The 20,163-nt window shown below is 40.1% G+C and overlaps 1 protein-coding gene across 1 annotated transcript; it reads right to left on the reverse strand.

Moving 5' to 3' along the window:
- Positions 1-1,815: 1,815 nt before the first annotated feature.
- On the reverse strand, positions 1,816-18,876 carry flvcr1 (FLVCR heme transporter 1). Its single transcript, XM_038726538.1, has 10 exons — positions 17,837-18,876; positions 17,373-17,517; positions 14,133-14,273; positions 10,246-10,313; positions 9,188-9,291; positions 7,963-8,073; positions 4,942-5,047; positions 4,708-4,819; positions 4,549-4,616; positions 1,816-2,412 (listed from the first exon to the last, which is right to left on the reverse strand). The coding sequence occupies exons 1-10, from the start codon at positions 18,545-18,547 to the stop codon at positions 2,314-2,316; spliced, it is 1,665 nt and encodes a 554-aa protein (XP_038582466.1). The 5' UTR covers positions 18,548-18,876; the 3' UTR covers positions 1,816-2,313.
- Between the last annotated feature and the right edge of the window lie 1,287 nt (positions 18,877-20,163).

A 20,163-nucleotide genomic window follows, 5' to 3' on the forward strand; every position in this document is an offset into this window, starting at 1 on the left:
CATAATCTTCTTTAAACCTGTTAGAGTTAGGGCTGGGCGATCTGGCCAAAAATGTTATCCTGATGAAAACATTTCATATTATTCGATAAATGTCAAATGATTATTTCTTTCAAGTTTAAAGGCTGATTTTTGCTCCTGAGAGAAAATTGAAGAAACCAGATGGTTAATATGTAGTTAAACTTTTCTTTATGGTCAGAATGTGACAAACACTTCATGCCAAACAGTGGCTCACTTCACAAGTCTGAGTTAGAACATTTAAAACTACTATCTTTTTCAACAAATATGATTAGTTCATCTTTAATAGAAAAGGTGCTAATTTGTTTGTGATTCAAATGAATCAAAGCAAATATTTGACAATATATTGAACATTTATTATATTGTTATTGAGGAAAATGATGTTGCGATAATTATTATTATTGTTTTATTGCCCAGCCCTAGTTAGAGCCAATTAAGGGGTGTCGTCAAAACAAGTCTAACCTTCCTCCATCAAGGTCTTGCTAGCACTTATTATGATGGACTCGTTTTTACATTAAGATTTGGACTTATTATATAATAAATTAAAACATACATTTACTTTCACTATTACAATTACATGAATCATAAGCATAGAGTTTTGATTCTTCATGTCAGTTATGTCAGTGCCCGTTCATAGCAAGTCAACTTTCCTCCTCCTTCCCTACACCTCCTTTTTCCCAGTGTGGTGGTGAGTTAAGGGAAAGAAAATAGGGAAAATGCGCAGGCATGCATCCCTGGAATCTGATACCAAAATGCAATTCTTCTAAACATTTCACTCTTTTGCCTTGTCGTTTGTCATGAATGGAAGGACTTGCCATCCCGGGTTTACTGTACGGGGTAGGCTTTCATGTACTTTTGTAATTGTCTAGCACTCCCAGGACTTGTCATATCATTTGTGACAAAGTCTGTCTATTATTATGCAGACTAAAACAAACCATGCTAAATGATTTGCATCTGCCTGTTTACTGTGCGTGCAGCATTGTATTCAAATATTCATGGTTTATGCCTCCGATGTAGAGGTCCTCTTCGATAATTAACATAAGTGTTGTGTGTAAAGAGAAAATCCAGTGAAACAATATCAGCAACATTTACAGTGTGTTTCATGTCAGTCTAGAGCATGAGAGGATAATTCAAGTAAACTCAGGAAATGTTGCCCTGTGCAGTAGCTGCTGTACAAAGCCAAACAAAATGGCTCACTAGTTCTTCCTCCCAGACACCTGAAGACTCCAAACAAAGAACTCCTGCTGTGATGAATCAAGAATCACAGAAGGATTTTGTTTCTTTCAACTACAGGGAGGCTTGTGATGGTGATCTAGGAATTGAAAGCTTGTTTTACCAGCCTGTTTTCCATTGAAACTGGATTTACAAACAGTAACCGAAGTAGAGCAGCATGCTTCACCTACAGTAAAAATAACACTTCTTCTACATGTCATTGCTGCCTTTTTTATCGCAAACTACCTTTCAGGATGAAACCCAATGTTCTGACAATTGGAGGCAATGCTTCTTCTATGCAAGTGTTTTGGAGCACAACCCATTTTACAGAAACTTCCGAACTCTCAGATCCAGTTGGTGATTAGAATGAGGACCCAATTTACGAAAAAAACAACAACTAACAGATGAGTTCCTAAGTCAATGTTCCTATCCTAACTTAAAAGTGTATAACACAATAAGCTATCCACACGTTGACATTTCTGTGTGGTGTTAGCTAACTTGTTTTATCTGTATGGCTCCTCTTTTATTGCTTTTACACAACCGATGAAATTTCAGCGGGTGAAACTTATTCACTGAGAGGGCTATCTCATAGCACACACCCTTTATTTCATCTTTAGATTTCTCTACAGATGTTACCAACAGCTCTAACTCATTTGTCTTTAAGACAAGTCCCTGTTGTTGTTTTTGCTCTGTTTTTGTATGTTTCAGCGAGAAAAAGCAACAGTTATGAAATTGTTTAGCTGTGAGATTAGGTAACATACAGATAAGGTGATAAGTAATGTTGGATTTAGTTAAATTTTTCTAAGACTAGGAAGTTTCTGTAACAGGGCTCCTGGATCCTCCTGCAGAGGAGCTCTGAAGGAGTCAAGCAGCTCGGGGGGAGCGCTGTGCCTTGTTGGTCACCCACCTGCCACTGTAGATTGTGGCTGTGCCTGATTAGACTTGGCTCACACTCAGAGCCAGAGATTATGCTTGGCAATATAAAATCAAGTGCACCTTCAGGTACTTCACATAGCCAACATGTCCGTCTCCCGTGACAGCAAGGAGACTTTCTTAGTTCTCCTGCGATCCTGTGATTTGGCAGGGTCACAGTGAGGTTTCACGGGAGAAGCTGATCGAGGTTTCCATCTTGGCTGTGTTGGTTTTCTTTCCTGAAGTGCAGTCACCAGGACACTCAGAAGGAAGCTAGGAGAAAGAATGATGGAGAAAATGTAGATGGCCATCAGCAAAACTTCCTCAAGCATTTGTTGCAGTTTAGAAGTGCCAGGGATGAATTAGACCAATTAGACAAATTATAATAGAGTACCCTCCGCTTTGATGAAGCTAATGGGGTGCTAATTAATGTGAGTCTGATTAGACAAATGCACCCCTCGCTGGGCTGTTATTGGTATTTGCTTCCAATTTTGCTTAAAATTTTCAAGAAACTCAGTTTCTAAATATATGACAGAGAAAAACCGGGCATGTATTTGTGCAATCATTCATTTTTTATGTACGATACATGGTTGTTAACACACCTTGTTATCAACAAGGTTATCAACAAGGTGTGGGAGTTGTTGATAACTTCTTGTTATCGACAACATGTGGTGGAGTTTAGGGGTGTGACAAGTCCTGTTATCATTTAAACCTTCACGTATTGGCCTGGTATTCATCAGACAGAGTTGAATCAATTTGCAAGTCAATGTTTCCAGATTTCTGTCTTGTACTGTAGCAAAAACTGACTGTGTAAGGCCAGCAAAACAAAGCAACAAGTAAACCCTCACCAATGAGTAAGATCTGTGCCACCTTTTCACTCGCAATTATTGCACCATCAATATTTTTTATGTTAGCAAAGTATCACGAGTACTTGTAGGGGAAAGATGTTGCAGGGAAACCAACCAGCAGAGACTTATCGCCAGACTGCAGTTTTTCTTCGCTCTGTGCCACGTTTTACCATCGTTAATCTCATTTTATTGGTTTACACTCACAACTCTCAAAGTTAGAGATTAGCTGGTGAAAACAGTAGAGCATTTAGCATCTAAAGTGGGAGATATTTTCCTCAGAGCTAAAAGAGAGCAAGTATTTGGACCTACTCTGGTGACACAAACACAATAATTTGTTTGCACTGCACCCAAGTGGCCAAAACATCATCTCAGTCTACCACAGTGTCTTTCTTTATATTACCACCAGATGCCGCCAAATAAAAACAAAATGAAAGTCCTTGTGAAATGAGGCAGTGCTTGTGGCCACAATCACATTTAAAAGTTGGACAAAACTTACTAAGTTATTTCATTGGATTTATTTTCAGACGCCACATTTCACAAGTAAAAAAATCAGAAGAAATACATCTCAAAACATAAATTCAGGAATAAAGAGTTCTGCGGATAAATGTTGAAAAAATGTAATTCATAATTCATCTTGCAAAACTTGATTGTGGGTTCCTGAGGGAAGCTAAAGATTAGGTTGTAGACCTCTGAATTAAGGATGAAGCGGAAAGAGAGGATGGGCTTGATGATTTGCCTTCTCTGAAGGGCACTTCAGCAGTGACTCAGCAGGATGGCGGGGACATAGTCTGATTGAAGAGTCCAGATTCAGATTTAATAGCTTAATCAGCCGGTGAAGAGGTCAGAATCAAGAAGAGAAAGGATTTTATAGCTGTGTCTGTTTAGAGGACAATTTGTAGAGAGAGACTTAATGTCCAAACTAACAAAAAGACTCTGTTCAGGGAATCTAGAGAAAGATTCAAGAATCTGTCTCACCATAAGGTCACTCAATGGGACGCCAGAAGGAGGAAAAATAATGAACAAAGAGACACTCAGACTAAATGCTTTCCTCTCCTAAAGGGCACTCCACAGGAACCCAGCTGACAGAGAGGAAGGGAGATGGAAAGGAGAAGGAAATGATGGAATAAAGTATGAGAAAATAAGGATTTGTTTTATTTCAAATTACAGCAGGCCCTCATTTGTTCAAATCCATCATCCAGAGGATCAACAAATATACAAAAACACTAAAAGAAAAGAACAAGTAAAAAACTGCTTGCTAATTTGGCTCAAAGCAACTACAATCACATTCCATCAAGGTCCTACTGAGTAATAATAACTTGTTCCTGGTGGATGAGATCTTAAAATCTATACGTCTAATCTAACGTAATTTTCTTGAAACCTGAACTCAAATAAGTGTCAGCTGCTCAAAGAAGAATACTGCATATACAGATAAACATTCCACAGCTGACTTATGTAAAATGGCCAAAGAAAGTGATCTACTGTTAACCTTTGGGTGTTTGTTGGGTACAAGAAGGCAGGCATCACCATTACTGTGTTTTTGTGTGTGTTTTTGTGCACTTACTGCTTGCAGGTGGCTGCTATCTGCTCCCATGTTGACATTGTGTCTTTTCAGTTCTGACTTAATAAAGGCTGAAACATGAAACAAGGAAACATTACCTTTCTAATACTTGGTTTGACATGCACAACTGAACACACACATATTCACACACACACAGCTTACCAGTGAGCAGTATTCCCAGGAAGATCCAGACGCAGAGGAAGATATTTCCAGTCAATGGATTGTGGTCTGTGGTCAGTTTGCCCTGAATCAGAGTGAAAATTATCCCAAATATCTGCAGGCGCACACACACACACACACACACACACACACACACACACAAATGCATGATTAATTAATATCAAAGCAGTACTACATATAGTGCTTAAAAGACACTTCTGAGGAATTTTATGATACCTGAGCAAAAGCATTGAGGAGTCCTGACGATGTTCCTTCAGACTCTGGGTAAGTGATCTCCACTCCAAACTCAAACCCCAGAGGCAGGTAACCCGTCATGAAAAACCTGAGACACAGACGTGAGACAGGAGCACAGAGTTTAGAGACTAAATAAAGTCCAATAATAATGTGTTCAGCTTAAAAATGGGTTTATAGCCTCTAAGAACGAAAAAAAACTTCTTAAAGATCCAAAATAGTTCAAAATATTAAGGTTAATATTAATATAAATAAGATTAATCCAACAAATCGCAGGTTGCATCTTGTCATATACATATTTTAATTTATTTGAAACATCTACACACTGCCTGCTAACTGCGGGTCTGCTGGAATTAAATTAAAGCCGTAGATTGTTACCTTTCACTGCACTGTAACGTCCGTTTATGTCTTTCTTTGTTTTTAGATTTTCAGTGCCCTGATTCTACACTGCGCTGTAACTTTTACTGTCCTGTTGTACTGTTTTTATAATGTGTTTTATTTTTTCAATTTCCCTGTGTTGCTTTTATGTCTGATGTAAAGCACTTTGAATTGCCTTGCTGCTGAAATGTGCTATACAAATAAACTTGCCTTGCCTTGCTTCATGCCTACAGTATTGTGTAGAGAGTAAAACTGCACGGTGATGCAGCCTAAAGGTCAGATAAAGATACAGCTGCCAGTTTCAATCCCAGTCGTCTGGAAACGTCCTGTCTTTAGCTTGTTTTAGCAGTTCTATGATCAAGAATTAAAAATCTTCTAATTCTAAATTATTAAAATTTTATGGTGGTTTTATGAACGTTTATGATTGGTTAGTGGCTGTTAAACTTCAAAAGTATGCTGAGTCGGGTGATGAAACATTTTCACTACCACTGAGTGTGCCCCCTGTTTCTCCCTATAGCAAACAAGTAAATATATAAATGTGACTTTGTTGAGTGATAATTTACTCTAACAATTTTTAGTTTAGTTACTCTTTATTAAAATTTGTGGCTACTTGTTCAGATCTTCCACTGAACTGAAACTTTTTTGTACTCCTCTGTTTCTTCGGTTTTATTCCATTTTAGCTTATGGATATATTTTACATGTATATTTTCCTTTTGTCTTCTTTTGCATCTTTTCTTAATTTTTGTAACTGTAACACAACATCTTAGCATGTGTAAAAAGAAATACGTATTATTTTACAATTTTAACACTCTTATATAATTAATCAAAATACATATTGTAGGAGTTGTAGACTGACCCCTGCTGTTATTATTCATGAAGTATATCTGTATTTCAATGCATTGCACTTCACTGTTGGCCAGGATGTTGATTAGTGCCTCCTTGTGAGAACAAGGTTCCCAGTTTAATAGTTAGTTTATTGCTCATGCTCTCTCTCTTGCTCTCCAGCTCCCTCTTCTCTCCTGCAGGCACACTGCCGGTCATGTGAGGACAGCATCGTCCTTAGTTTCCCTTTTGTTCTTTTATGCACTGGACCCTACACACCATCTCATCTCTCATGCACACCTTATATTTCTCATTCCACTGGTAGTTTCCACGCCTTGTTAATTGGCTTTTGTTAAATAAATTACTTTTGTTAAACTGTTGAAATGGTTGAGAGACAGTGGGTACGGAAAGTATTCAGACCCCTTTACATTTTTCACTCTGTTTCATTGCAGCCATTTTCCAAAAATCAAAAAAGTTCATTTTATTTCTCATTAATGTACACTCAGCACCCCATCTTGACAGAAAAAAACAGAAATGTAGAAATTTTTGCTAGAGATTCTTATTTCTCATAGTCTTTCATGTGTTCTTTGGCAAACTCTACACAGGCTTTCACATGTCTTGCACTGAGGAAAAGCTTCCGTCGGGCCACTCTGCCATAAAGCCACTACTGGTGGAGGGCTGCAGTGATTTTTGATTTTGTGGAACTTTCTCCCATCTCTCTACTGCATCTCTGGAGCTCAGCCACAGTGATCTTTGGGCTCTTCTCCCACAATTGCTCAGTTTGGCTGGACAGCCAGGTCTAGGAAGAGTTCTGGTCGTCCCAAACTTCTTCCATTTGAGGATTATGGAGGCCACTGTGCTCTTAGGAACCTTGAGTGCTGCAGAAATTGTTTTGTAACCTTGGCCAGATCTGTGCCTTGCCACAATTCTGTCTCTGAGCTCTTCAGGCAGTTCCTTTGACCTCATGATTCTCATTTGCTCTGACATGCACTGTGAGCTGTAAGGTCTTATATAGACAGGTGTGTGGCTTTCCTAATCAAGTCCAATCAGTATAATCAAACACAGCTGGACTCAAATGAAGGTGTAGAACCATCTCAAGGAGGATCAGAAGAAATAGACAGCACCTGAGTTAAATATGAGTGTCACGGCAAAGGGTCTGAATACTTATGACCATGTGATATTTCAGTTTTTCTTTTTTAATAAATTTGCAAAAATTTCTACATTTCTGTTTTTTTCTGTCAAGATGGGGTGCTGAGTTTACATTACTGAGAGATAAAATGAACTTTCTTGATTTTTGGAAAATGGCTGCAATGAAACAAAGAGTGAAAAATTTAAAGGAGTCTGAATACTTTCCGTACCCACTGTATTTGTAATTCCTCACCTCTGCAGATACAAACTGCACTGTACAAGCACACAGCTGTTTTACCATGATTATATACGGGTACTGTAGGGATCTCCGTGTGAAGGTCAGTGCTGTTAATGGACATAAAGTGTGAGGGAGGGAACGAGTTATGCAGACTGTGCAATGTCATCTGTCTTTATGAGCCCTCTGACACAACTGGAGATGGTTTGCAAGGATAACCTGTAACGTGTATCATTATATGATACTGTGCAGCCAACAACTCAAACTTTTTTAATTTGATCTATATAATATGATATAACATATATAATATAAATATATTATAAAATTGTAAAAAAAAAAAAAAAACAGTGCAGCACTTAGATATATATTTAACAACAAATACTGTACACTATACAAATGTAATGTAACTAGATGTATTATTTAGCAAACCAGGCCCGTCGTACCCGAGGATTCCAGCAGTGAAGAAGACCAGGTAGATGTTGTTGAGGTTCAGAGTAAAGGTGAAGACCACCATGCCCACAAACGACAGGATATACACGATCAGAGTCGTCGTCCTGTAAAACAGCAGCACAAACTCGTCAGAGACACTCGGTTTTTTGATTACTTTGATTGACAGCATTTTCTTCCCCAATCAGTGTTTTTGTTACTTCTGTAATCATCCTCTGCATGTGAAACTAACTCCTGATTCGTTTTCTTCCCACTTGATTCCCACACACAGACATGAGCTAGACCAGATGAAAAAAACAAAAAAAAACACATCCTCAGTTCATTTTCACTTTCCAAAGAGCGTTATCAACGGGCGCAAACCAAATTGCCTCTGGATTTAATTGAAGCGGTTGCGATTGGCCCGATCTGATTTTGGGTGGGTAAAAATTTGCCGGAGCAAATGAAACATGAGCTTCTCACAAACCAGACTGATCTGTTTGATTTGTCTCACAAAAGGGTCAACAACTAATGTATTACACTATAAGGCCCCATTTATATCAACATACCTGTCTGGGCCTGTTTTTCAAGGGTTGGGCCTCTTAGTTTGAGTGACGAGACATGTCAATGCTACTTCGAACAATGACATATTAACAACTTTGTGGCAACAGTTTATGGAAGACCATGTACTAACATCAGTGGCCAGTAGCCTGCAGGCAGGGGTCTAATCTTTAAGTGTCCACATACCATGGAAGACATTACAGCATTATGGAGATGTGCAATAGTAAAGTATTATATAATGACCCCTGCTGTTATTGTCCAGCAATGTCTTTGCATTTCAATGCTTAGCATTTGATTGCTGGGCAGATGTTGATTACCGCTTCATGATGACACCCAGGCCCGGTGTTCCCAGGATAACAAAGCGAGGTCTGATTTCTCATGGTTTTCTCTCTCTCTCTTTCTCTGTCTGCTCACTCACCTTCTCACTCTTCTCTCCTAAAGGGACACTGCCGGTCGTGTGAGGACGTTACACTCTCTCGTCCAGCATGCACACCTTACACTACTGATTCCACACGCCACACCTTTTTAATGTTTACATATGTATTTCATTTATTAGCTTTTGTTAAATAAATTTGTCACGGGCCACACTGTGACACTGCACACAAGAAAAACAACTAAATTACAAAAAAAGTCTATCTATCACAAAATGAACAGGTGGGAAAAGCTTGTGTACGCGTTGCCTACTTGTACATCTTTGTGTGGTCCAGCCACAGGCCACAGAGGATGGAGCCGACCATTCCAGCGATAACCAGAGTCAAACCAATTCTTCCAGCATTCAACTCCTGATTCTGAGGAAAGGAAAGGAGAGGAGAGGAGAGGAGAGGAGATGTTATTATAGCCTCAATGGAAACAAACAGCTGATTTAAAGGCTTCTGTGTGCCTTTAAACTCATCAAATCTGAACAGAGATACAAAGCCTCTCCTTACAGGTGGACTATAAGCCAGTCACATGTTTTGTTATACTGTATATGGGAGGGTGTTGTTAGCTGGGGGGAGTAAGGAATTTATGGTGTTTCTGGTAAGAGAGATCTATTAAGTCATCTGATGGTTCAGCTCAGAGAGTTTTATAAGTTCATGCAAGGGTGAACATATCTCAGTGTTTGTGTGTGTGTGTGTGTGTGTGTGTTTGTGTGTGTGTGTGTGCACTGACAGTGTTATGGTGGGCAGCAGGCATGCGTGAAAACAGCTAATGAACTCAGACAATAAGCTCATGTCTCATCACAGCCATCAGAAGTTTCTTTGTTCTTTTCTCTCTCTGTCTCTCTTTCTTTCCATACACTTTTATGTACATTTTAAACATGAATAGGAACACCAGAACTAAAAAACAACAACCAGCTAAATGGAAATAATGTTTTAAGCGTGGTTGAGGTGGAAAAGTCGGTGTGCTGATAAAGATCTGCGATAGATTTTTCCGTTATTATGTTGTTTGACCTGCTTTGTATCTTGTATATTGTAGCGTATTCTGTTAGAACAGAATAACAGCTAGGGGAGCTAAAATTAAGTTTTTGGCCAAATATTTAAAATAATCTAAACAATCTAAAATCGGACACTGAGACAATCAGGAGGCAAGAGACCTGAACCCATTATTATTTCTTTGAACTACTGATAGCAACCTGTTCAGACTCAGTGGTAATGTCCCAGTCATAGATATCCTGTACATAATGTAATAGTTGTAATGAGTGTCCTCCCTTAAAACTCACGTGAAAAAGACAGCAGTGAGTGCAAAAAAGCTGCTGGTTTTACCTCATAGTGGGCCAAGATCATCTGGTTGAGAAGTGTTGAAACGGAGTAGAAGGAACCGGTCATTATACCTGCAGACAGACAGAAACAAAGAAGCAGGGCAATGTGCAATTAGTTTTAGCAGCTCTGTCTTGACTCCTTTCAGCTTAGAATTGAATTTGTCCATGATGAATATGTCTGGGTTTGGTTTTGATATTTTTAAATCTAATGCAAAAATAGGCACATGCCCAAACCACAATAGGAACACTGCAGGGAAAAGATGAGATTTACTGTAGAAACTATGTTCCTTAAGGTCACTGTTTTCTAACAACAAGGACGACTGTGTGTTCAGCTGCCGTGACTGTGAGTGTGTGTGCATCCCTGATTGGTGCTTACCGAGTTAGAGTCACCATTAGGGGTGGGTATCGAGAACCGGTTCCAAGTTGGAACAGTTACAAAAAACACAGATGAGCTGACGTTCACCTTTTACGCTGAAGGTAAACAAATGATGTCTATAAATGATTCCAATATTTTTGTTTTTTGTCCCCAGAAATGCCCCTCTAGTACAGAAACTCCTTTCACTTTAGCCATGAAAGTAAAGATGAGCAAAAAGGAAGAAGGCCACAGAGCGCTGACAAGATTTATGTTGAAGGTGTCAGAAACAAGATTTGATAAGAACCGGATTTGATTCGTAGAATAGTAATCATGATGAAATTGAAATGATACCCAACCCTATTATGCATGCAGGTCAAATGTGTATGACACTGGCCTAATCCTCTTCTTTAAGTTGGCCTGTCACATGCAGAAGAAAACAGAACCATGCAGTCTGGAATGTGCCCGGCTGAATGAGAACATAAAAGTCAGCTTGACACAGTGTGACATTTCAGCCTCATTCAGTTGCTATTCCCTAATTTTGGCTCTCCAGGGCAAATGTTCACTTTCTGGATTGTTATGTGAGGATTGTGAGCGTTGTTTTAGAGGCTTGAAGGATTTGAAGGTTGACAGATTAGGTTAAAAACTTAACACCTTAATCTTGGGTCCTGCCCTGTTTGGATAAACGAGTAGTGGCAATAGATGAATGCAATACAAGTAAATAAATTGCTGTGGTTACTGCAGTATAAATTAATGTACGGTAGTTGTACTAATGGAATATGTACAAATACTCAAATATGTAGTGGTATAGCTGAAGTAATATTAGTAATAGTAGCAGCAGTAACAGAAGTAATAGCTAGGGATGCACGATATTGGATTTTGGCCGGTAACGATATTTACCGTACCTTTTTATTATTTCACTGAAGAGAACACTAAGTCTCTCCTGTATTATTTATACCATATTACTCATTTGTTGTAGAAACAGATCTTAAACAAGATAAATAACGTTTGATTCTACAAAAATTATAATTTTACAAATGTAAACATTGACATTCACCCCTGACAAAAAAGTAAATAATTTCACTTGGGGGAGGATTATATGCCAGTGCACTTTCTCTTCACTTCATTTTATTTTTATGTAAAACTGTAACAACCAAGCTCCATATATTTTCTGAGCTGCAAACTGCAGCAAACTCCTCAGCATGTAAAATGTTTTATTTTAGACGAGAGATGGCAAGCGTTTAAAATGTCCTGAAATCTTCCTCCTGTGACCAGGCTGCAGCCTCTGCTGCTGTCTGTGTGTGTCAGCTCCTACACACACACTGCGGCCAGCAGAGATCACGGCCGCGGTGGTGACGGTGAAGTGAAGATAACATATTAGCTCCAAAATACTCAGTTGATGACAGCTACACTTGTTACTGTAAGTACGTGCAATAAAACCATCACGAGTAAAAAGACAATACTTTATCAGTACATCTGTTAAACGAGCATAAACACGTAGAAAGCGTTATTTTAATCTGCCCTGTCTACAGTCTCTCATCCTCTATGTGTTATATAAGCCCAGCTAACGTTGGCTTGGCTATTAGCCACATGTACAAACCAGCTAAATTGAAAACTGTCTGTAGTCTAACTTGTCAGTTTAGTTTGTCATGTAGCTTAAAACTTGGCACATTGTTATCTGCAGTGAATCAGCCAGATGAACAGCTGAACAGCTACTCGATGTGTGTTTTCAGTTGTTTTAATATAGACGGAGATCAACTCTGATACGCAGTTAAAATGCTGCTGTGGACTGAGAAGATCGTATTCGTTATAAAACGGTTTAAAAAACTGTAGTAGTGTGGATGAAGCCTCACATTACCCCACTCCTCTCTCCACTCCTCTCATGTCAATCCTCCAGTTTTCCCCGGGATTATCCCGTATTTTCCCGTTCTCACCTGGTATCCTCCCAGTTTTCCTGTAAATCTCCCCTATCTTTAACCTTTTTAAAATCAAATAAAAACCTGCCGGCCTTATTTAAAATGTTTGCTACCTCTGGTAAAGCCGGTGGCAGTAGGCCTATGTAAAAGATGTAGACTGCTTCTTAAATTTTAATGTCACGTTTATTACATGACTTAAATAATTATAATAAAAACAGACCCAATCACTTATTTTCGCCTGAAAACATTTTTTACTTGCTAACCCTCCTGTTTTTTCACAGCACTAATAGCTCACAGCAGTTTAATGTTACGGTAGTTGGGTGATGGAAGCTGCTGACAGACGTAACTGTAGATTTATTCTGAAACAGTGTGGCAGTTCTAGTGAACGGTCCAAATTTTAATCTAGTTCATCACTTCTAAATATTCTCTAAAATCACGTAACGTTACAGCAGCTAACGCTGCCCGTTGCTAAATTAGCCACAAAGCTAATGCCGTGTTTATCAGTGAGCCGTTAAACTATAGTTTCTGGTGTATTCTAAATACATCTGTGAGCTGCCTGTCTGCAGTTAGTCGGCTTGTCTGAAATTATTAAACCAGAGCGGACATCTAAATAAACGTGAGCTGAACAAGAAAATAACACGACTTCCTGCAGCTCAGGCTCTTTTTGTGACGTTGTAGATGTGAAACGCTGTCAGAGCCGTAACGGCTCTGGTTATAGTTATAACGTTAGTTAAATGAAATCTCAAAGTTGCAAGTCCTCATTGTAGAGTCATGTTGTATTAGATGCATTCAACAGCCGCTCACTGTATCATAGACGGCATGATTTAGACAGATGATGAGGTTTCTCGTAGCTTTGGTCAGAAGAGTGCTGGTAAAGGGATAAACTAGATGTGAATATGCTACATTGGAATTATGGCAGATTATGTGTAAAGTGAAATATACATGCTTATTCTCTCTCTGTTTACAGATGGCTGAAAAAGTTGCACATTCCAGCAACAAATATTTATTGATGTGCAATAGTTTACATGTTCACTTTTTGAGACTGTGATCTATTTTATTAACATAATCCATTTAGGAAAAGGTTTTATAGCCCACATACATAGCAGCTTTCAATATTGGCCTGTTCTAAGTGTAGTTTATACAGTAAAGGGGTCTGGTACTATTACTACTACTTCTACTATCCAAATCATTCTCTAAATCTAAATATCAGATCATAAATTAGCTCTTTTTCACTTTAGCATCACCCCCAAAAACCCATATCGTTCGGGCTCTAGTAGTGATGATAATAATCTTAGTAGACAGGTAGTAGTAGTAATAGTAGTAGGAGCAGAAGGATTATAGTAGTATTTATAGTGAACATTTTAATGTTAGAATTAGCAGTAGAAATAAAGAAGTAAGTAAGTGGTTGTAGTATCTATAGACCTTATCTCTCTTCCAGGAGCGTTGAGCCAAGAGAAGAACTGTCAGGGCTCATTAACTGCTGATTCTTGACCTCCTGACTATAGTTTGCATATATGTTCTGATGATAATCCAGGAATTGAGACATACCATAGTCACACCCAGTCATAGAAAGTTACTCTCTGGATCTAACAGTCCATAAATCTGATGGTGTTTCACACTTACCGTAGCTGATGAGCAGGAGGACAAATGCTTTATTCTTTATCAGGTTGATGATGGACTGTTTATAGGAGTAATCTTCAGGAGGAGAGTCTGGTAGGACAGCCTGGGCATGACTGGGAGAGAGGCGAGGGCGATCCTTTATGACTGCAGAATAAACAGAAAAAGTCCAGTTTGGGTTAGCTCGCAAATCCACTTGTTAAAAACAGAGATACATACACATGCACCGAATGTTCTTGCACTTTCGGTGTTTGGCCTAATACATCAAAAGGCCGAAGAAATTTTACTGAACAATTACGTTGACATGTTGGCAGTGTGGAAGCATTTTAAAGTGTCTGAGAAAGATGCAAAAATGGCCATTTGCAGACACACTTCTGCTGAATTGTCTCCTAGCACATCCACACTATCGGTGTGGTCTGACCCACTTCGAGAGTTTTCTGTCACTCGTTTGTAGCCGCACCTACATTTGGAGCGCACACATATTCAAGCCTTTGTGGTAAATCTACTGAAATGGACCAAACGTGAATACCACAATCTAAGAAAATGAGGTTTTAGGTTGCAGAAATGTGGGAGCCCACAAGAAGCCCAGCAGGGTTCCTTGAGGAACTCCAATAAGCTTAAATGTAAAATAACAAACACTGAACCCATAGAAATGTTTCAATCCTTTTATTTCTGCCTGATTTATTGTACTTTTTTTAAATCAATATGTTATCACTGAATGCCTACTACATTTGCATGACCAGCTTCAAGTCTTCCCTACATTATTGCTTGCCGTCCGTTTTTGTCCGCCTCACTGTATTTGAAATGGGACCAAATATCTAATCGCCTCTTTCTCCCTAGCATGTTGTGTGCACCACCAGAGTTCGCATCCTCCACAGTAACTATAGTAACGTTTTCCTCGTGCACCAGGCCATTGCCCCGGTTGGCCAGCATTTAAAGCACAGGAAGAAAAAAAATAACCCTGAATGAACACACTGGTCAAGTGAAAATTCTCCTCATTATACTGAGAAAAAGAAAGAGAGATTTTATTAACGTTTCTATGTTATGAATTACATTTTAGTCTCATAATTTTTCATCAACAATAGGCCTATTGCATGTCAAGATAGTCACAGTCAGTTTTTAAGTACATTGTCGCCGTCTCGTCATCGTTTCGCTTTAGTCATGGAAAAAAAAGGTCGTTGAAGAATATACAGGACATACAATATATTGGACAATGAAACTGAAACACCTGGTTTTAGACCACAATAATTTATTAGTATGGTGTAGGGCCTCCTTTTGTGGCCAATACAGCGTCAATTCGTCTTGGGAATGACATATACAAGTCCTGCACAGTGGTCAGAGGGATTTTAAGCCATTCTTCTTGCAGGATAGTGGCCAGGTCACGACGTGATGCTGGTGGAGGAAAATGTTTCCTGACTCGCTCCTCCAAAACACCCCAAAGTGGCTCAATAATATTTAGATCTGGTGACTGTGCAGGCCATGGGAGATGTTCAACTTCACTTTCATGTTCATCAAACCAATCTTTCACCAGTCTTGCTGTGTGTATTGGTGCATTGTCATCCTGATACACGGCACCTCCTTCAGGATACAATGTTTGAACCATTGGATGCACATGGTCCTCCAGAATGGTTCGGTAGTCCTTGGCAGTGACGCGCCCATCTAGCACAAGTATGGGGCCAAGGGAATGCCATGATATGGCAGCCCAAACCATCACTGATCCACCCCCATGCTTCACTCTGGGCATGCAACAGTCTGGGTGGTACGCTTCTTTGGGGCTTCTCCACACCGTAACTCTCCCGGATGTGGGGAAAACAGTAAAGGCGGACTCATCAGAGAACAATACATGTTTCACATTGTCCACATCCCAAGATTTGCGCTCCTTGCACCATTGAAACCGACGTTTGGCATTGGCACGAGTGACCAAAGGTTTGGCTATAGCAGCCCGGCTGTGTATATTGACCCTGTGGAGCTCCCGACGGACAGTTTTGGTGGAAACAGGAGAGTTGAGGTGCACATTTAATTCTGCCGTGATTTGGGCAGATTTATGTTTTTTGGATACAATCCGGGTTAACACCCGAACATCCCTTTCAGACAGCTTCCTCTTGCGTCCACAGTTAATCCTGTTGGATGTGGTTCGTCCTTCTTGGTGGTATGCTGACATTACCCTGGATACCGTGGCTCTTGATACATCACAAAGACTTGCTGTCTTGGTCACAGATGCGCCAGCAAGACGTGCACCAACAATTTGTCCTCTTTTGAACTCTGGTATGTCACCCATAATGTTGTGTGCATTGCAATATTTTGAGCAAAACTGTGCTCTTACCCTGCTAATTGGACCTTCACAGTCTGCTCTTATTGGTTCAATGTGCAATTAATGAAGATTGGCCACCAGGCTGGTCCAATTTAGCCATGAAACCTCCCACACTAAAATGAGAGGCGTCTCAGTTTCATTGTCCAACCCCTGTATTTTGTTAAGTTCCATCTGACGAAAGTAGCACTGGGCTAGGTTATATCAGATATGACCTAAATACACCTGAAGATACTAGGAGCCTCTCATTCTTATCCTTTAAATGTAAGTAAACTGCTGCTATTAACTTAACTACAATGTGAAATATTCAAAAGACACAAAATGTGCTTGAAATGAGTAGTCCAACACACATCATGCCTACTTTTATTATGGTCAAAGTTACATAATCAGTGTGTGACACAGTACCTAGGGTGTGGACTGATCATTCTCTCCTGAAACTCTGACATCTGATTCTTTGACACTGTTTCAACTGTATATGTTTACATACAGCTTCATGACTGTTTAAAGCCAGAGTTTAGGTCTAATATGAGAATGCTGTATTATTTAATCCTCTCTAAGCACCACTATCCCCAACCCTTTTCTTTTCCTACACGATATATAGTTAACATGCATAAAACTCTAACCCAGGCCATTTCTTAACCTAAATATAATCCTATTCTAATCTTAATCCTATACTATAAATCCTAATCCTGAACTGGTCACTTACAGGTGTAAAGAGCAGCGACCCACTATGGAGGATTTCTGGAATATTTCCATCCTTGTGAGAACACACACGCGTTCAACTGTGGTCACCTCACAACTTTGAGATAACTGAACCACAATCCATCAGCTACGAGAAAAGATGGCGTGTAGTATGTACATATACTACAGGCCTATGCTACCTTCATAAACTCCCAAGATGCTGGGCAGCATGTGTGTGTGTGTGATGTGTAGCCTACCTATAACTGTGAGGATGAAGAGGCACGTGGAGACAGCGGCGGTACCGTAGAACATGATGCTGATGTTGTGACCAGTCAGTTTAACGTCCTCAGGTGTGTTGGGAACCAAAACTGGAGGCAACAGGAAGCCTATGGCTACTCCCAACTAGTGAGAGAGACACAGAGAGAAATGTTGTTATTATAAATTATACATTTGTTGATAAACCCATTGTGTTCCTATTATTATGTATCATATATATATCATGTTCTATTCTAGTGTGTTGAAAGTATATTTTAATTAATTATTTTCTGCTTAATCATAATCTATTGCAGTGTCTATTTGTGGGCTACTTCTTTCCAGTCAGTGTTTTCTCAATATCATTAATTGCAGCTATAAATCCTATATTTTATTTAATTATATTCTATCAGCTATATATTTCTATAATAAAATATAGCCTATCAATGATCGTAGCCTACACACTGACCTGGTTCCCGAGCACGGCTGTGGCGCACGCAGTAGAAACCTCCCGCGGTCCGAACCACACCGAGGCGATGCGGGACGGCAGGCCGAGGATGAACACCTGCGCCACGGAGCAGATGACTTGCGCGGTGACGGTGACGCCAAACCGCTCGGGGCTCACGCTGGCGCACTTGAGCCAAGCGCCGACGCAGTTGAGGCCGGCGCCTAGCAGGGCCGTGAGCCGCAGACCTTTCCAGTCCAGCAGCCAAGTGGCCGGGAATATGAGCGGCACGTAGACGACCATGTAGACGATGGAGAGCCAGTCCACCTTGTCGTTAGTCACCCCGTAGTACTGAGTGAACACGTTGGTGATGATGCTGTACTGGATCCACTGGAAGGCGTTCACCAAAGAGTACAGGCTGAAAACCGCGAGCACGGCGAACCGGCGCAGATACAGTTTCGTCTCCAGCTTCTTCCCTTCCTCCTCCTCCGCCTCTCCTCCTCCTCCGTTCGGCAGCATCGCCTCTCTTTCATCCGGAGGCACCTCCTTCTCCTGCTCCAGCGCCCGGTCTGTCTCTGTCAGCCCAGACCCGCAAGTCGGCGCGGCTCCGTATGTGGACTCCGCACATCGTACCGCTGCACCGTCCGGGTCGGAGTTCTTCCTGACCACCGTGATGTCGTCAGGTGCGCCAGGATCCACGCGCAGATGCTCCTGCACGAGCTCACCGGCGACCATAATGCGTGTTAAACAGCCTACTTTGTCTTCCTTTGAGTGCGAGAGATGGAAACTACGGGCGAGTCAAGAAAGGAGGAAACGCAAAAAAAGAGCGGTTTCCTCATTCGGTTACATGCGAATACGAAAAGATGCTTTGACATTTAACATAAAAGACTAGAATATGAACCGCACTGAGACGAGATACATTTTACAACCGTACTTTAACACGCACAACATAGACTATTGTATCCTATCCCCGCTTGTATCTTGATTCTCTTCTCTGGCTTCTCTGAACCAGCATGCTGCCGTCCTCCCGGCTTGCTTGTCTCTCTCTCTCTCCCTGGTTGCCTCTATAGGTCGCTCTATCTTTTGTTAAGCCTACGCTGACACACAGCCTTCCGATGCCGATGAGCCAATAGTAGAGCTGATGTAGGCTCCTACTGCCCGGGTGGATAGACTATGCAAACGGTGACTAAGAAGCACCAGGAAGCTACGGTCCCATGATGCAACAGTGTGCTACAGTAGACTTTCAGCGTGTTGGCCTATTATCACCCATAACACTGACCTATTATAGGAGGTAAATATTAATAATAATTAAGTTTAATTACTAAATTGCCCTGTGTTCACGTTTATGTTCATTGAAATGTTCATAGACCATTTAATGAAAGATTCACTATCTAGGCCTATTTCTATTTTAGGCCTAAAAAAAATGTCCCAGTATACATTAAATATGTGTTTCCTCTTAGTTTAAGCTCATACCCATATAAGATATGATCAGCTAAAAGCTGACATGTAAATGTAAAAACAATCAAAAAAATAATGAAACAAATCCATGAAAATAACAAATGAAATAGAAACCCCTGTGCTCCTGGTCAGGTCCCTTTCAGACCTGTAATGTATGTGCTTGGTCTAAATCCTCTAATCAGCCTGTCCATATGTTTATGCCCTTATCTGTTCTAATCCCTATCTTGTCCCAGTGGGACTCCACTGCAGCAGGCAGAGGTACAAGTCTGATCCCGTCAGCCAATTCACAAATATTATACACAGATTTCACTGTTTCATATTTATTTAATATATATACAAACAGCATATGTATACATTATTATAGACCTTGTGGACTTAAACATGGTCAATTTTCAAGTTTGTTGCACCAAACACACCGCAAAAGTGCAGTCAGTCTCACATCAAAATGTGTAATGCACAAAACATTTTAATTTCGCAATAACTATTCTAAGATTGTGAGATGTTTGCAGAGGGGAGGCGGGTGGTGGTGGTGCTGGTGGGTCTATTGGCCTGCGTCCTCGTCATGTGACTGCAAAGTTTCTTTTTCTGAAAAAAAAAACAAATGACATTACATTTTATTCTCAGCATAAATTGCAATATTTTAACTTAAATTCTACATTTAAAATGCCCTTTGAAAACATTTGTAGCAAGAAATGTGTCTGTGTTTGTTCAGTGAATATAGGCCTATATGATCTTTAGTTTGTCAGTTATAAGATTATTTCAGGTCTAGCCAGTAAACTATTGCAATGCAGAGTTTATTGTTGCTATGGACACTTTAATTGCTGCAACCATATAGCTTGCATGCTGTTTCCTTGTCTTTGAGGTGTGTAGTTATCGGAGCTGTTATGTTATTT

This window comes from Micropterus salmoides, unplaced genomic scaffold (assembly GCF_014851395.1).
Source record: "Micropterus salmoides isolate LMB-PRFRI ecotype aquatic unplaced genomic scaffold, ASM1485139v1 Ms_hic_scaffold_18, whole genome shotgun sequence".
Classification (NCBI taxonomy): Eukaryota; Metazoa; Chordata; class Actinopteri; order Centrarchiformes; family Centrarchidae; genus Micropterus; species Micropterus salmoides.